Consider the following 14,759-nt stretch of genomic DNA (forward strand, 5'->3'; position numbering starts at 1 on the left):
GCAGTAGGGCTTCACCAGGTAAATCCAACAGTCCAGGAGGTTACAAGCAAGCTTCTTCGGTTTCATTGTCCAGTGGTCGACTCTCCCTTCCTTGCAAAAGACCTTGCCTTTTATACAAGTTTCTCCCATTCATTCACAGCCTAGCTGTCACTCACACAGCAGGGTGGCTGTTCCCCAAGGACAGCCTGCCAGCCAATCACCTTTGGGTGCATTCCTGTAACCAAGCACAGGGAGTTTCGGGAACCTCCCTCACTTTCTGCCCTGCCAGACACGTTGGAGCCAGAGGCGGGGCTTTACCAGTGAATCCTGCCAAAGACTAAACAAACACAGGCACCAAACATAGTTTGACGCACAGAATAAATCTCAAGAAGGACATTTCCAACAAGAAATGGCGAAAAAAGAAGACTGGGACATTTTGACGAAATGGGCACCCATTAGTGCTATACTGTAGCTACAAACGCAGCCGGCGGTAAAAACACACAATGGTAGGAAAAAGTAAACCACTGGCACCAGCCATTAATTGTAGAAAGGGTAACATAAAAATGTTACATGAGAAGGTAGACATAGGGGATACTAAGTAACTCCTCCAGCACTCTATGTATGATAGTGGGTGCTGGGTCTACAAAGAGAAAAGGGTAAGTTTAGTCAGTTTCACTTTACTACTCTTGGAAATAATAGTTTAACAAAGCGAAGGTATTTAAACCTTAGCAGAAATCCAAAGAATGTCTCTTTGACACTGCACTAAGGGTGCTGTATGTCACAATTTAACAAGATGATGCCTATGGACTTTGTCAGAGGGTTCAAATCAGAAAAAAATACATGAGCGAGTGAGACAAAGGGCTCACTCTCTTCAGGATAAAAAATGTAAGTCCTGAAGTCCAGCCAAAGAGCTGGGGATCTCTAAGGTAGAATGGAATTAGCTAATTTCTGAGAATTCTCCCTAACATAACACTTTACTTCATTGGGTGATTGTATAGTACTGACTTGTTCTGAGAACTTGTTAACCTTTTTCCTTTCCTAACCTTTTCCACAACCTCAGTATTGCATTAAGTGTTAAAAGTGATAGATCAATGTCCACAGTGTCCTGGCAATTGAAGTCACCTTAAAGGAGTAAGGGGGGTGGGGGTGGTTGTTAAATCTGAGAAAGCGTTGTGAATTGTATTTTTACTGTTGCATATTGCCCTTTCTAAAGAAGGCTTATTTAAAACTGACTGTTAAATAAATCATTATTTTACTAGAAAATCTTGAGTATGAATGTTATTTGGATACTTGTAACTGTGAATCTCTATGTTGCATCTCTAAAGCTCACATTTACCACTCTTGAGATAAGTCTGGATGCTCAGTCACTCTACCAACGTGTGTAGTACAGACCTATACCAATAGTTGGGTTACCTAATGCCAAGAGGACAAGGCTGGTGTAGTCTCCCATTCCGTTACTACATACAATCTTGCCTAGCAGCCATGTCCTGGCCAACTGGATGACAGATCCCTGGGGACTAGCAGGGGAAAGTACTTCAGGTTTCTCACAGTGCACATGCATAAACTGAAGGGGCCCTTGCACATACACTGATAAAACGAAGGCAGAGAAAAGTATCAGAGAAATCATTGTAAAACATATATGAATACATCGTGAGCTACTGCATTTCCAGCACTTTAATTTTAGTGTATGAGGTGATAAAAACATCCAACACTATAAAGGGTGCCAAACATATATAATGACCCGGCTTCTTACCTCAGGCTGTACAGGTTCTACCTCTGGCAAGATGGGTCCGATTACCATGTCTTCCATCACAGGGACCTCCTTCTCCTCAATCATTGGCATGGGCTCTGGAATCTCTTCCTTAAAGGGGTGAAGGCAAAGGTTAATAGGAATTGGAGAATACATTTTCTAAGATGGCTCACTGTGCATCCTCAAGTCACCCAAAAGGTCCCAAAGCTTACCTCCAGCTTTTTAATTACAGGGGCAGAATAAACTGTCGGAGCAGCCTGGATCACTGTCTGGTTCATTTTTGGTGCTGCTGTTATGACAGCCCTGGAAGCGGGAACCATTGGGGCCATCGGTCCAACAGCACTCCCAGGTGCTACCTACAAAAGGCGAAAATTATAACAGACTGTAATGATCATGAACAAAAAAGAAAATGTCAGACTAACACATGCACTTGTCACAGGGAGCATTACAATCCATTTAGCATAAGAGCGAAAATCCTTCAAAATACTACTTCCAGGGTATGCATATGTTGGCTATCCAGATATTTTGGGCTAAAACTAACATTTCCCTGGCTAACATAGTAAATGGTGAGGCATCGTGGACGACCTCGTCCAAGAAATCTGGAGAGCCAAAAGGTTGCTGGCCCCTGCTCGGTTTCAACCACACTGTTCAGTTCATCCAGATTGTATAGCTATTTTTATCAAGCATGAAGCATCAAGATTCATAAGAGCACTGTACACCAGCATAAATACCCATCAATATATAGCAAGCACCAAAAGGTGCACTTGTCACCATCCATTGGACTTTCAGAACAGATTATTGGTGAGTAGGAAATATGGATAATGGAGTATGTAAATAGTTTTTTCGGCCTAGCTTGCAACTTGACATTTTTACCCTGGTACATAGCACAACAGGAGTGGAGTAAACTGCTAATGAAGCCAGCACCTGAGATGGCCTGAACACCAGGTCGGAAACAGCCCAGTTGGGTCTGCAAAACTAGGTGACATGTTGAAAATGGTCAGAACATGTGCACAGTTATGCCGACAAATGGGGCTTCACCTGCTTTGAGGAGCACCTTTGCATTGGGTAAACAGCTTTTATCTGTCAACAGTGCCAAGATACCCCTCTGGAGGTGCTCATGGCCTCTACAAATGCACGTAGGTTATAAAGACACTGATGCTCTGGCTGAAAATGCTTCCACAATCATCATGCTGTAAAGTTTATTCCAGCTCTTAAGCAAACCCAGAATGAGGGTGTAAATAAAGAGCCCTCTAAGAATGGATGAATGTGGTTGCAGACAGACAACCCCATAATTCAGTAATTGTGTTCAGTGTTAAGTGACAGTCGTCCATGCACTGAGGCTTCAGTGCATAGCCCAACAATGACTTATTTTAGTAGTGGGGGCTCTTTATCTGCTTGAAGTTGAAACTGTCAGACTGTTGGGAAAGATGTTCTTTTTGCCGCTTCCCCTCCATTGACATCAATGGAACCCCTAAACAAGAAGTGCTATGATTTGAACCCCGTCTTCACTTTTGGAGGCAAGTAAAGACTTTTTGATTTACTCTCCTTGTTCAGCTCGTCTCTTGAGGGCAATTGTCAGTTTTGAAGGCTTCCAGTGCAGACGCAACCTACATTCCTTTACAAGATTCATTGTTATGTTAATTTAGCAAACATCACCTTACAGTGAAGTGCTGCATGTTCAGATGGATTTCAAAAATCCATCCGAGGTTGGCTTTTGAGAGGCCCACCTATGAACAGGGAGACTCTGGGAACTAGCCAAACCCAGTCAAGGTAAGGTATCATAGCAGCAAGGCTTGGTCTTACGAGAGCCGTGAGAGTTGTGTAGCGTTACAATGGGTCCACACAGACCAACTTAAATAAATCAAGTTAGACAGGTAAGTACACAAATATACAATGTATTTGTTAGGCTGATAAAATTCACACTAAGAAAGCAAAACCTCTTCAAATATTGTCACACACTTTATAAAACAGATATAAACATTCACTATTAGGAAAAGAAAGAAAGCATATGTACAAGTTACTTACCTGTAACTCTTCTTCTCCTACATGGGTCTAGCATAGATTCACATGCTCATGATTACGATTACACAGCAGTATATGGGATACATTACTCACTGTAATCGTATTTCTGATGCTTGTATCTGCTTACATTCACATGCTGTGCATAGGCCGACATCTAGTGGAAGCTGCAGAGCATTACAGTTTGTTTTTTGAAACTCGAAAAGGAGCATCGAACCAGGGCGTGCTAGTAATACTATTCCTAGTGTGACTTCCCCTGTACCCATGATCCCTCACACGTGTAAGACCCTCAGATTGTATTTTTTGTGTGACATGAGGTAGCATGAGGAGTAGCGCAAGTACAGAGTATCCAAGCAGTTAAGATAGATAAGACTACAAGCATCCATGCGCCTTCTCTCAGAGGAGAGGAAGGGCGGGCGCATGTGAATCTAAGCAGATACAAGCATCAGAAATACGATTACGGTAAGTAATGTATCCCTTCTGAGGCTTGTGGAATCTGCTTAGATCACAAGTTGTGCATTGATTAGCGAGCAGTGTTAGAAGAAGGAGGTGGGATGTGAGAAGGACCATGAGCAAACAAATGTCTTAGAACCGCTTGTCCCACTTGAGTATCTGTCTTGTAATGAGTGTCAATGCAGTAGTGCTGAGTAAAGGTGTGAATAGAGCTCCATGTAGCTGCTTTGCAAATGCAATCAAGGGGTACATTTGCAATGCAATGGCTCCCGTACCTCTTGTAGAGTGGGCCCTTGGCATAAAAGGCAGTGTTTTATCTGAAAGGGAATAGCACAGTTGGATACATCTGACCATCCACTTAGAGATGGCATTCTTAGAGACGCGATCTCCCTCTCTGCCTGGAGCTATGGAAGAAGGCTGGTAGCTCAATGGACTGGTTAACATGGAATTTGAAAATAAACTTAGGTGAGAACCTAGGGTGAGTGCGTAAACCCAGTCTATCCTTATGAATAGTAAAGAAAGGATCCTGCACTTAAAGAGCTTGAATTTCACAGACCCTTCTTATGGAGGTGATGGCTACTAAGAAGGCAGTTTTATAAGTCAAGTGTTTGAGACTAGATTTGTGCATGGGCTCAAAGGGAGGTCCCATGAGCTTAGCAAGTACCACATTAAGGTCCCAACCTGGTGGTGGGTTAGAAATTGGAGGGTGTAGTCTCTTTACCCCTTTCATAAATGCTTTGACGACTGGCACTTTCCACCATGACACCTTGTTATGGGAAGTGGTGTAAGCTGATCAAGCTGCCAGGTGCACTTTAAGTGAGTTAAACACTAACCCTGCATCCAGTAGGTGGAGCATATAGGTGACAACATTAGAAGGAGAACAATCATCTGGGTTGATTTGCTTATTCTGGCACCAAATAACGAATTGTTTCCATTGGTCATAGTAACAGTGCCTCATGTTCGGTTTTCTTGACTCTTCCAAGATATCCATACAGCTCTGGGGTAAATTGAGATGTCAGAACTCTATGACTTCAGGTGCCATGCTGCCAAGTTCATCGAGTTGGGATGAGGATGCACTGTTAGCCCCTCGTGCTGGGATAGTAGGTTGTACTGGCACAGGAGTTTGATGGGGTCGCACACCGCCAGTTTGCATAGGTGTGGATACCATGGTTGTCTCGCTCACATAGGAGCAACCAGGATGAGCGTCATCGGTGCCCTGTGGATCTTGCTCACCACTTTCCTCATCAGAGGGGTTGGTGGAAAAGCGTAGGCAAATATCCCTGACCAATTCATCCATAGGGCGTTCCCCCTGGGGCCTGGCTGGTGGAACCTGGATGCGAAGTCTGGGCATTGCCCGTTTTCACTTGTGGCGACTAGGTCTATAGTGGGGAAACCCCACTGAGAGAAGAGGTCTCCTACGACCTCTTTGTGTAGTCGCCACTCGTGTTCTTCTGGGAGGGGATCCCTGCTCAGAGCATCTGCTAGCGAGTTGAGATCCCCTGGAACATGTTGGGATGACAGGTAAATCTTCTGTTTGAGTGCCCATTTCCAAATTTTCTGGGCAAGCTTGGACAGATTTGGCGAACGAGTGCCTAGGTAAAACATTGCAGTCGTGCTGTCTGTTAGGATCTGCACTGACTGGTTGGACAGGAGGGGTTCGAATGCCCAAAGCGCTCAGAAGACTGCCAGAAGTACTAGAAGATTGATGTGGTTCTGAGCCACTGTGTGAGACCAGAGACCCAGAGCTGTATGGTGCAGGTAGTGGGCTCCCCCCACCCTGCTAGGGAGGCATCTGTTGTGACAACGGCCAGTATCTCTGGAACGTAGAAGGTTTCCCCTTCGTAAGATTCTCTCTTGTCCACCAGCGAAGACTCTCTACTAGTGTTGGCGAAACAACCACTAGATCATCCCACTGACCACTTGCTTGAGACCACTGTTTCGCCAACCATTCCTGCATGGGTCGCAGGCGCGTGTGGGAAACTAGGTAAATGCAAGATGCCATCATGCCTAGCAAACGCATCGCTTTGCGCATCCTTATTTGGCGACCGGCCTGATATTGAGGAATTTGCAGCAACAGATTTCGAATTCTTTCCTCTGATGGAAAGGCCAACCCCTCTTGGGTGTTTAGGACAGCTTCTAGGAACTGTTTTGAGGTGCTTGGCAGCAGGCTTGATTTTTTTCTTGTTGATTGAGAAGCCCAATTGGAAGAGGAGGTTGATTGTTCTTTGGATGTTTAGTCTGCAAATTAGGAGGACTCCCCTGTAATGAGCCAGTCGTCCAGGTAAGGGTACACTGGGATTGCATCCTTGCGTAGGTGCGCCGCCACCACCGCCAGTAGCTTAGTGAATACCCGTGGAGCCGAGCGAGGCTATTCAGAAGGGCAGCACTTTGAACTGGTAGTGCTGGCTGTCTATTTTGAAACGCAAGAATATTCTGTGCGCTGGGAACATTTAAATATGAAAACAGGCATCTTTCATATCCAATGTTGCCATGTAATCCCCCTTTTTTAGTAGGGGGGATTACCTCTTGTAATGTAGTCCTGCAGAATTTTTGTGGCTTGACATACTTGTTTGCAGGGCGCAAATCTAATACTGGGCGCATTGTTAAATCTTTTTTTGGCACAAGGGAGTAGGTTGAATAAATACCCCTGTTTACCTGGCTGCCCGGGACGAGTTCTATGGCGTCCTTTGCCAGCAGAATGGCGATCTCCCCAAGGAGGATTTTCTGGTGTTCCAACGAGTGTACCTTCTGTCTCGGAGGATGGTCGTGGGTGCGCCCTAGTAGCTCTATACAGTATCCTGCGGACACTGTGGACAGCACCCATCTGTCCGAAGTGATTCCCCTCCCATGCGTGGGTGAAGGTGGAAATGCACCCCCCTAATGGGGATGCATGGCAGGGGTCCTGAAGCTAAACGTCACAGTTTACTGGGTGGCGTACCACCTCTGCGGGGCTGCCTCTACCCCTGACGCGGCCTCTGCGCTGCCCTCTGGGGAAGCTTTGTGATGACTGATTGTTGCCCCATGAAGTTCCTTGATTCTGATAGCAGTTTGAACTCCTGTGGGAGCTTTGGCCCCGAAAACGACGAAAATTAGTGTTTACCCTCTGTCCTGAGGGTTTATTTGTGAGTTGTCCGAGAGATTTTAGGGTCTCGTACTCGTCCTTCGCTGTTTTTAAGGGTTCCTCCACTACCTTGCCGAATAGTACTTTCGGCTCTACCGGCATGTATATAAGGGGGGCCTGGGTCTCAGGTTTGAACCCCGACTGTCTTAACCATGCGTGACATTTTATTACAGTGCCCTCTGCGATTAATCTTCCAGCATTATCTGCTGCATCAAAGTTTGTTTTCAGTATGCATCCTGATACGGACCTACCATCTGCTGCCAGCTGAGCCAACTGGCTCTTCAGTGGTTCAGGTGCGAATGATACTAAAGCAGCTACTTCTTCCCACTGACGGCAATTGTAGCTTGTCAGAAGAGTGGCACTGTTAGCAATTCGTGCCCGAGAGGCGGAAGTGGAGGCAACTTTCTTGCCCAGAGCCTATAGTCTCTTGCTCTCTTTATCGGGGGGTTCTTCAGAAGAAGCAAGTGGAGTACCTGCCCTCTTTCTGGTGGTTGTTACTACCACGGAGTCAGGTTTTAATTGTCCCCTAATGTTCATGGGATCAGAAGGTGCGGCACAGAATAGTTTTTCAACTCGTGGATTAACTACACGAGTAAGATTTGGAGTTACCAGCGAGGGCGGCTTCTTCTTCTTCTTCTTCTTCTTCTTCTTCTTCCATTTGTGGTTCTGTTTCCTCACAATATGACTCAGGATGGTAAGGTTCAATGACCAAAGGATCTGTGACCAAGCCCTGCACAAGGGCATCAGAGCAGAGTCTTTTAGCAGGGGGTTGAGAGGCCTTGGACCCCCACAATGTGGCAGGGGTAGGTGGTGTGTTGGCATAACTATGAAAATAATTAGGGTCTTTTTCTCAGAAGTTTGCAAAGAATGACATTTGTCTCATAACCCTATCGATGTCCGCTGAATTCCATTCTCTGGAGCTAGGGATAACCACATCTTCTGTTTCCTCTTTCAAGCCCATATCTTGAGCAGTGGGAGGGACGATTTTACCTTTAGTGGGAGGGTTAGGGACCTTGGACTTTCCTACTAATTTAGGGGCCTTTTGTTTCTCCTTATGAACATGTTGTTCTGAGGGATTTTTGTGCGGTTTATCCCCCTTCCCATGACTAGAGGAATGTTTCCTAGTGGTTTTAGGGGTTTCCGAGGGATCTGACACCTCGCGTCGAGAATCAGCGGTGGTACGAGATTCGGAGGTGGTCTTGGAGGAAGGACGTCGAATCTCAGGAGTAGACGCTATGTGCCTTGCCTGAGGATAGAGGTCGGAATCGTCTTCTGACGATCGGGCCTCTGGGAGTATTGGGAGTGCGACACCTTTACCAACCGCGGACGGTTGGTCTTTGTCATGAGGCGAACGGGAACGCCCAGAGGACACAGAATCATTGGACCGCTCTCTATGTGTCTTCCGTTGCCGATCGCTCGACACGCGTGTCGAGTCACGGACAGGGCTGATGTGTTTACTGGAAGTGGGTGTTGTCCCCATAACTGTGCCGCCGGGGTCGGGGGCTTGCACATGGGTGTCTAAAATCACCCCTTTGCCCTCACCGTCCGATACAGCGGCGTTGCTGCAATCACTAAATGACCCTTCGGCGTCCATGGCCTCTAGTTGCCTGGCGTAGTGGGCCCAGCGTTTAGTGGAGCGGTCCTTAAGTGTTTTCAGCTTGAAGAGCTTGCAAGCTCGACAGGTAGCCTCGGGATGGTCTCGTGGGAGACACAGATTGCACATATTGTGCTGGTCTCCCAGGGAAACTTCCTGTTATACTTAGAGCAGAATTTGAAAGGAGTATTCTCCATATGTCTGACATTGGCAGCGGGCTGGTATATGTAGGAAATAAATGTGGGCAAGTTATGACCACCCCCTACTCTCCCTACTTGTACAAGTCCGAGGCCAGAGGCCTTCTAAGGCCCAAAGTCCGTTGTGGAGTTCTTGACGGGTGGTTTCCGCCATCTTCACTGACGTCGGTGGAAGAGAACGGGGAAGTTTTGTAACAATAATTTTAGAATATTTGGCTAATGCCAAGGGAACTCTGCAACATTCGCCCGACTAGTATGGCGGAAAAAACAATCTGAGGGTCCTACGCGCGTGAGGGATCATGGGTACAGGGGACGTCACACTAGGGATAGTATTACTGGCACGCCCTGGTTCGACGCCCCTTTTCGAGTTTCGAAAAACAAACTGTAATACTCTGCAGCTTCCACTAGATGTCGGCCTATGCACAACATGTGATCTAAGCAGATTCCACAAGCCTCCGAAGTGTATTTACATATATATACACATACATATATATACACATACATATATATATATATATATATATACACATACACACGGGAGGTGGCAAGGCTCACAGAAGCAATGACATCCCTGGAACCGGCTCACCTCCCGGGACTCCTCCCTGGAATCCCTGTCGATGCAGTAGAATCTTGTGAAGGTGTGCATAGAACTCCACGTAGCAGCCCTGCAGATGTCGAACAGGGGAACACCAGCAAGAAACGCTGATGTTGCTACGATGGCTCTGGTGCAACAGATCTCGGCCGGCCCAGAAGCAGTCCGTTGACCAGACTATGGCAATGCATGAAATAGCCGGACAGCTACCAGGATATGGAAGACTTAGAGAGGGCCTTTCCATGCCCCATGGGTCCAAAATTTATGAAAAGTTGAGACTTTTTTCTTAGGTCCTTTGTGCATGCCACAAAACTTCAGCGCATGTGCAACGTCCAGCGAATGCAACGCCCTCCCAGCAGGCGAAGAAGGATTTGCCAAGAAAACGAAGAACCAAAGACTCGTTTAGATGAGTCAGACGGAACCTTTGGCAAAAAGAAAGGATGAGTTTGCAGATCCACCTTAGCCGAGTGGGACGACAAATGGAGGTTTAAATGAGAGAGCCTGCAGTTTCCTGACCCGCCTGGCCGAGGTGATCGCCACCAGGGGGGCGGTCTTACATCACAGAAATGTCAATGATGCTCGATGCATAGGTTCAAACTGAGACCCCATACGTTTCAGCAGTACCACATTTAGCGCCCACGAAGGGGCAGGAGCCTTCACCAGAGGAAATATTCTCAAGAGGCCCTTGAGGAACTCCTTAACGAGCCTGTGCAACCACAGGGAGAGCTTACCTGGAGTCTGGGTGTCCCAGGATATGGCAGCCAGGTGTACCTTGATAGAAGCGTGAGCAAGGCCAGCCTTGGACAGCGAGAGGAGGTACGGGGGAAGCTACAGTGCTGTTACGCGCAGCAGAGAAATGTTTTGCGGCCAGCGCCACACAGTAAAGCGCTTACACTTGTGTGTGTAGCAAGCAAGCATAGACGGGGCCATAGCCTTGGCCAGAATCTTTTTGCATTCCAAATGCAGCGAATAGTGTCCAACTCTGGCTAGGAGGTCCGGAAAGCGGTGGCAGTTTGATGGCTGAAGCCAATAACAGATGGAGAAGGTCAGAGTACCACATCTGCCTGGGCCACACCGGTGCAATGAAGATCATCTTGAAGTGGCAACTGAGTGTGTTGATCACACGTAGCAACAGCGGAATTGGCTGTAAAACGTACAGGAAGAGGCCCTACCAAGGAAATTAGAAGGCATCCCCAGACTCCTTGGTTGAGGGTAACTGCTGACAAACCCCAGATACTTGGCATTGGTATCTGTTGCAAAAAAAGGTTGATTTGAGGGCAACCAATCTGGTTGAAGAGACAAGACGCTTGCTGAAGCTGCCATTCGTGGCAGGACCACAGTTCCTTGCTCAGGGAGTCTGCAATGGTGTTTTTGACGCCCGCCAGGTGAAATGGGACTTGGAGCATGGTTTGGCCATGGCCCAGCGCAACAGGTTCTGTGCTTCCAGGGAGAGAGCGGGGAACGCGTCCTGCCTGCTTTCTGGATGTAAAACATGGTGGTGGTGTTGACTTGCACCACGTTCCCCTGGAGCAGAGGCTGAAAAGACTTGAGGGCCCAGAAGACTACCCATAGCTCCAGAATGTTGATGTGCAACTGTTAGGGAGAATTCTCATTTCTGTGCTAAATCCCTTCAACCTTAGAGACCCCCAGCTCTTTTGCTGGACTTTAAAACTTTTTAATTTTAACCCTGGAGTGAGTGAAACCTTTTCTCACTCTCTCATGTGTTTTGACCTGATTTGGATTATGTATTTCCTTTGTTTTTGGAGTCTGACGAACTCCAAAGCAATCTACTTTGTGTATGGTGACACACAGCACCTTCAGTGCAGTGTGTCAGAGAAATCCTTTAGATTTCTCATAAGGTTTAAATACCTTTTCTTGTGTAAACTACTGTTCCCAAGAATAGTAAAGTGAAATTGACTGTACTTACCTTTTCTCTTTGAAGGTCCAGCACATATGGGGTTCTTGGGGGTTACCTAGTAGCCCCTTATCCTACATTCTCATGTAACCTTTTGCATGCTACCCTCACTGTTACGCAGAGTTTGTATGCAGTACCCTCTGGGTACACTACACACAACTAGGACTACAGGTGTAAGCAAACCAACCTTTGGTATAGGTCTGTACTACAGTTTTGGTAGCGGGGCTGAGCAGGCAGGCTTATCTCAAGAGGGGAATTTGAGTAGTAATGATGTTACACAGAGGTCTACAATCACAGGTGTTCAAATAAACTTACACGCAAGGTTTCTTTGATAAATACTTATTAATTTATGTATATGTCAGTTATAAAACATTCATTAGAATGAGGCAATTATATAACACACAAATATACTTCAATACTATTTCAGACTACTTTTCAAGAGGAGTAAAAGGCAAAGATTATTAGACCATGAAAGGTTACAATTATTCTTAGACAGTGCAAATACGAGTCAATTCAATTCAATAGGCTAGGCCAAAGTCAATGGGCTAAAGTCTTGGATAGGATAAAGCGGTTCTGGTAAGTAAACGGTAAAATCTCTTCACAAGTTCTCAGAAGTAGAATATGATGTTGGGTCACAAGCTGATTAGGCCTGCGAGTTGCAAAAGTTTCAAGCACTTTCACTGCGAGAGGCAAGTACACTCAGTCTCGTTTCACAGTACCTTACAATAAAGAAAAAGATGCAGCTGATGACTTCTGTCCCTGGCAGTTGTTATAGATCTCGCTTCCCATGTGCCTCAGTCGTGGGGACAAGAGGGAGGACATCAGGGGACTCCTGCACTGCACTCAGAATGGTCAAAAAGCTCGCAAATGGTTAACTTCAATTCCGGTGGCTGTAATGCACACAAGCTGGTGTCCCTCTCCCTGGTCCTACGGTTTCCAGCAGCAACTCTGAGGAAATTCAACCAGCTCCGAGATGGTTATCCAGGTGGCTTACTTTGGAGTTGATTGGTCCCACCAACTCAAAGGATCCTTTGCAGGGCTTCTCCGTCGATGTGAACTTGGCGATTCGGACCTGCAGCAGGGCTTCACCGGGCAAACCAACGGTCCAGGAGTTGCAGCAGTCGTCCTCTTCAAGCTCTTCTTTGATTCCTTCATTCAGTTGTCGACTCTGCCTTCCAAGCCAAGAGACTTGCCTTTTATTGTTCTCTCCCATTCATTCCAGCCTAGCTGTCACTCACCCAGCAGGGTGGCTGTTCTTGCCGGACAGTCAGCCAGCCAATCACCACAGAGTGCATTTTGGTCTTCTAGGAGACTAAGCACAGGGAGCTTCGGGCACCTCCCTTACTTCCTGCCTACCCCAGACACTCGGGCGCCAGAGGCGGACTTCACTCCTGAAGCCTGCCAAAGGCTAAGGAACAAAGAGACCAAACCTGGTTTGGCGCGCAGAAAATAACTCTAGAAGGACCTTTCCACAAAGAAATGGCGAAAAAAGAAGACCGGGACCTGTTTTAACAAAGGGGCTCAGACAGAATCTTGAAAAACATGGCTCCCGCGATTTAACGTTAACGGAGCTACCAATAGTTCGCGGTTGGGAAAAATCATGGTAGTTTGTTGTAAAACCACTGCCATCAGCCATTCTGAGAGGAAAGGGTAACATTTGACTGTTACAGGAGTATCTAAACACAAGGGATACTAAGTAACCCCTCCAACACTCTATTGTAAGATAGGGTGTGCTGGGTCTAGGAATTTAAATAGACTAGTAAAGTCCATTTCACTTTACTTACTTTGGGAAACAGTAGTTTATCTCAGAGAAGGTAGTTAAACCTTGGGAAAGCCTGAAAGGCTTCCCTGTGTCACTGCACTAAAGGTGCTGTGTGACACCATCGAAAAAGATTATGCCTATGGAGTTGGTTAGACTCCATAACCAAAGAAAACACAGAGGTAAAACACATATCAAAATACATGAGAGAGTGGGAAAAAGGGTCACACACTCCAGGAAAATCAAAATCCAGCAAAGTTGCTGGGGGTCTCTAAGGTGAAGGGCATTAGAATATTGTGGAGAATTCTCCCTAACACTCACTACTTTAAATGGCTGGTGGCAGTGGTTTAATTTTCCAACCATTGTGCTTTTCTACCGCAGGCTGAGTCCTCAGCTGCAGTATAGCACCCATGGGTGACCGCTTTGTCAAAATGGCCCGGTCTTTTTTTTCCTGCCCTTTTCTGGTTGCGAGGTCCTTCTTGGGTTTTACTGTGCGCGCCAAAACAGGTTTAACCCCTTTGTTCATTTTGCCTTTGGCGGGCTTCAGTACGGAAACCCGTCTCTGGCTCCAGGGTGTTTGGAAGGGCAGTAAGTGAGGGAGGTGCCCTAAAATCACCTGTCCTTTGTATCTAGGAATGCCTGAATGCACTCAGTCCCGATTGGCTGGCTGGCAGGCTGTACTTTCAGGACAGCCACCCTGCTGTTTGAGTGACAGCCTAGGCTGTGCATGAATGGGAGAAACCCGCTTCAAAGGTGAGGGTTTTGGGACTAGAGGCAGAGTCGACCACTGGGAAGAACACTCAACGAAGAAACCGTGAACGAAGCTTGCTGCATCTTCCTGGACCGTTGAACGGCCCGGTTAAGCCCTGCTGCTTGCTGAAACAAATTTTGTTTATCGACAAGAGATGCTCCGGAAGGGACGACTTCCCTTGGGTTAGTGGGACCAACTAACCCAGCGACAAACTCCACTGGACCATCTTTCCCGACTGGCTGCTGCTGCAGGAGCTGAGTGCCAGGGGTCGAGCAATCCGTATTCAAGTGAAACGTCTGAAATCCGGCTAGAAGCTCCAGGAGTCTCCTAAGGACACTTCAGAAGCAGGACAGCCAGATCTCGAGTCCCCTTACCAGAGTGCAGGACCCAAGGAGTGAAGGAAGCACAACCGGTATCCAAGATCGACAACAATGCAGTTTGCTAAGCGCTTGAAACCACATAGTGCCACTGAACCGAAAAGAGCCCGCAGCTGCCAACGACCTCCCAAGTACAGCCGCAAGAGCCCTGCAGACATCCTCCCTCTTGTCCCAACGACTGTGGCTCAGGAACACTGGGTCTGCACCGCTGTAGCAAGACAGAAGCTGGACCACTCTTCTTCAAACCAGAGG

At 46.9% G+C, this 14,759-nt stretch overlaps 1 protein-coding gene across 2 annotated transcripts in view; it reads right to left on the reverse strand.

The window, feature by feature from the left end:
- RBM42 (RNA binding motif protein 42) overlaps positions 1 to 14,759 on the reverse strand; it is a 369,809-nt gene that overhangs the window by 161,351 nt on the left and 193,699 nt on the right. For both annotated transcript variants that reach the window (XM_069604857.1, XM_069604858.1), the window contains exons 6-7: positions 1,942 to 2,085; positions 1,733 to 1,840 (exon numbers count right to left, since the gene is read on the reverse strand). In XM_069604857.1, coding sequence (XP_069460958.1) covers positions 1,733 to 1,840; positions 1,942 to 2,085 — 252 coding nt within the window. The remainder of the gene's footprint in view (positions 1 to 1,732; positions 1,841 to 1,941; positions 2,086 to 14,759) is intronic.

Source organism: Ambystoma mexicanum, chromosome 1p (genome assembly GCF_040938575.1).
Source record: "Ambystoma mexicanum isolate Mex_15411 chromosome 1p, UKY_AmexF1_1, whole genome shotgun sequence".
NCBI classification, from domain to species: Eukaryota; Metazoa; Chordata; class Amphibia; order Caudata; family Ambystomatidae; genus Ambystoma; species Ambystoma mexicanum.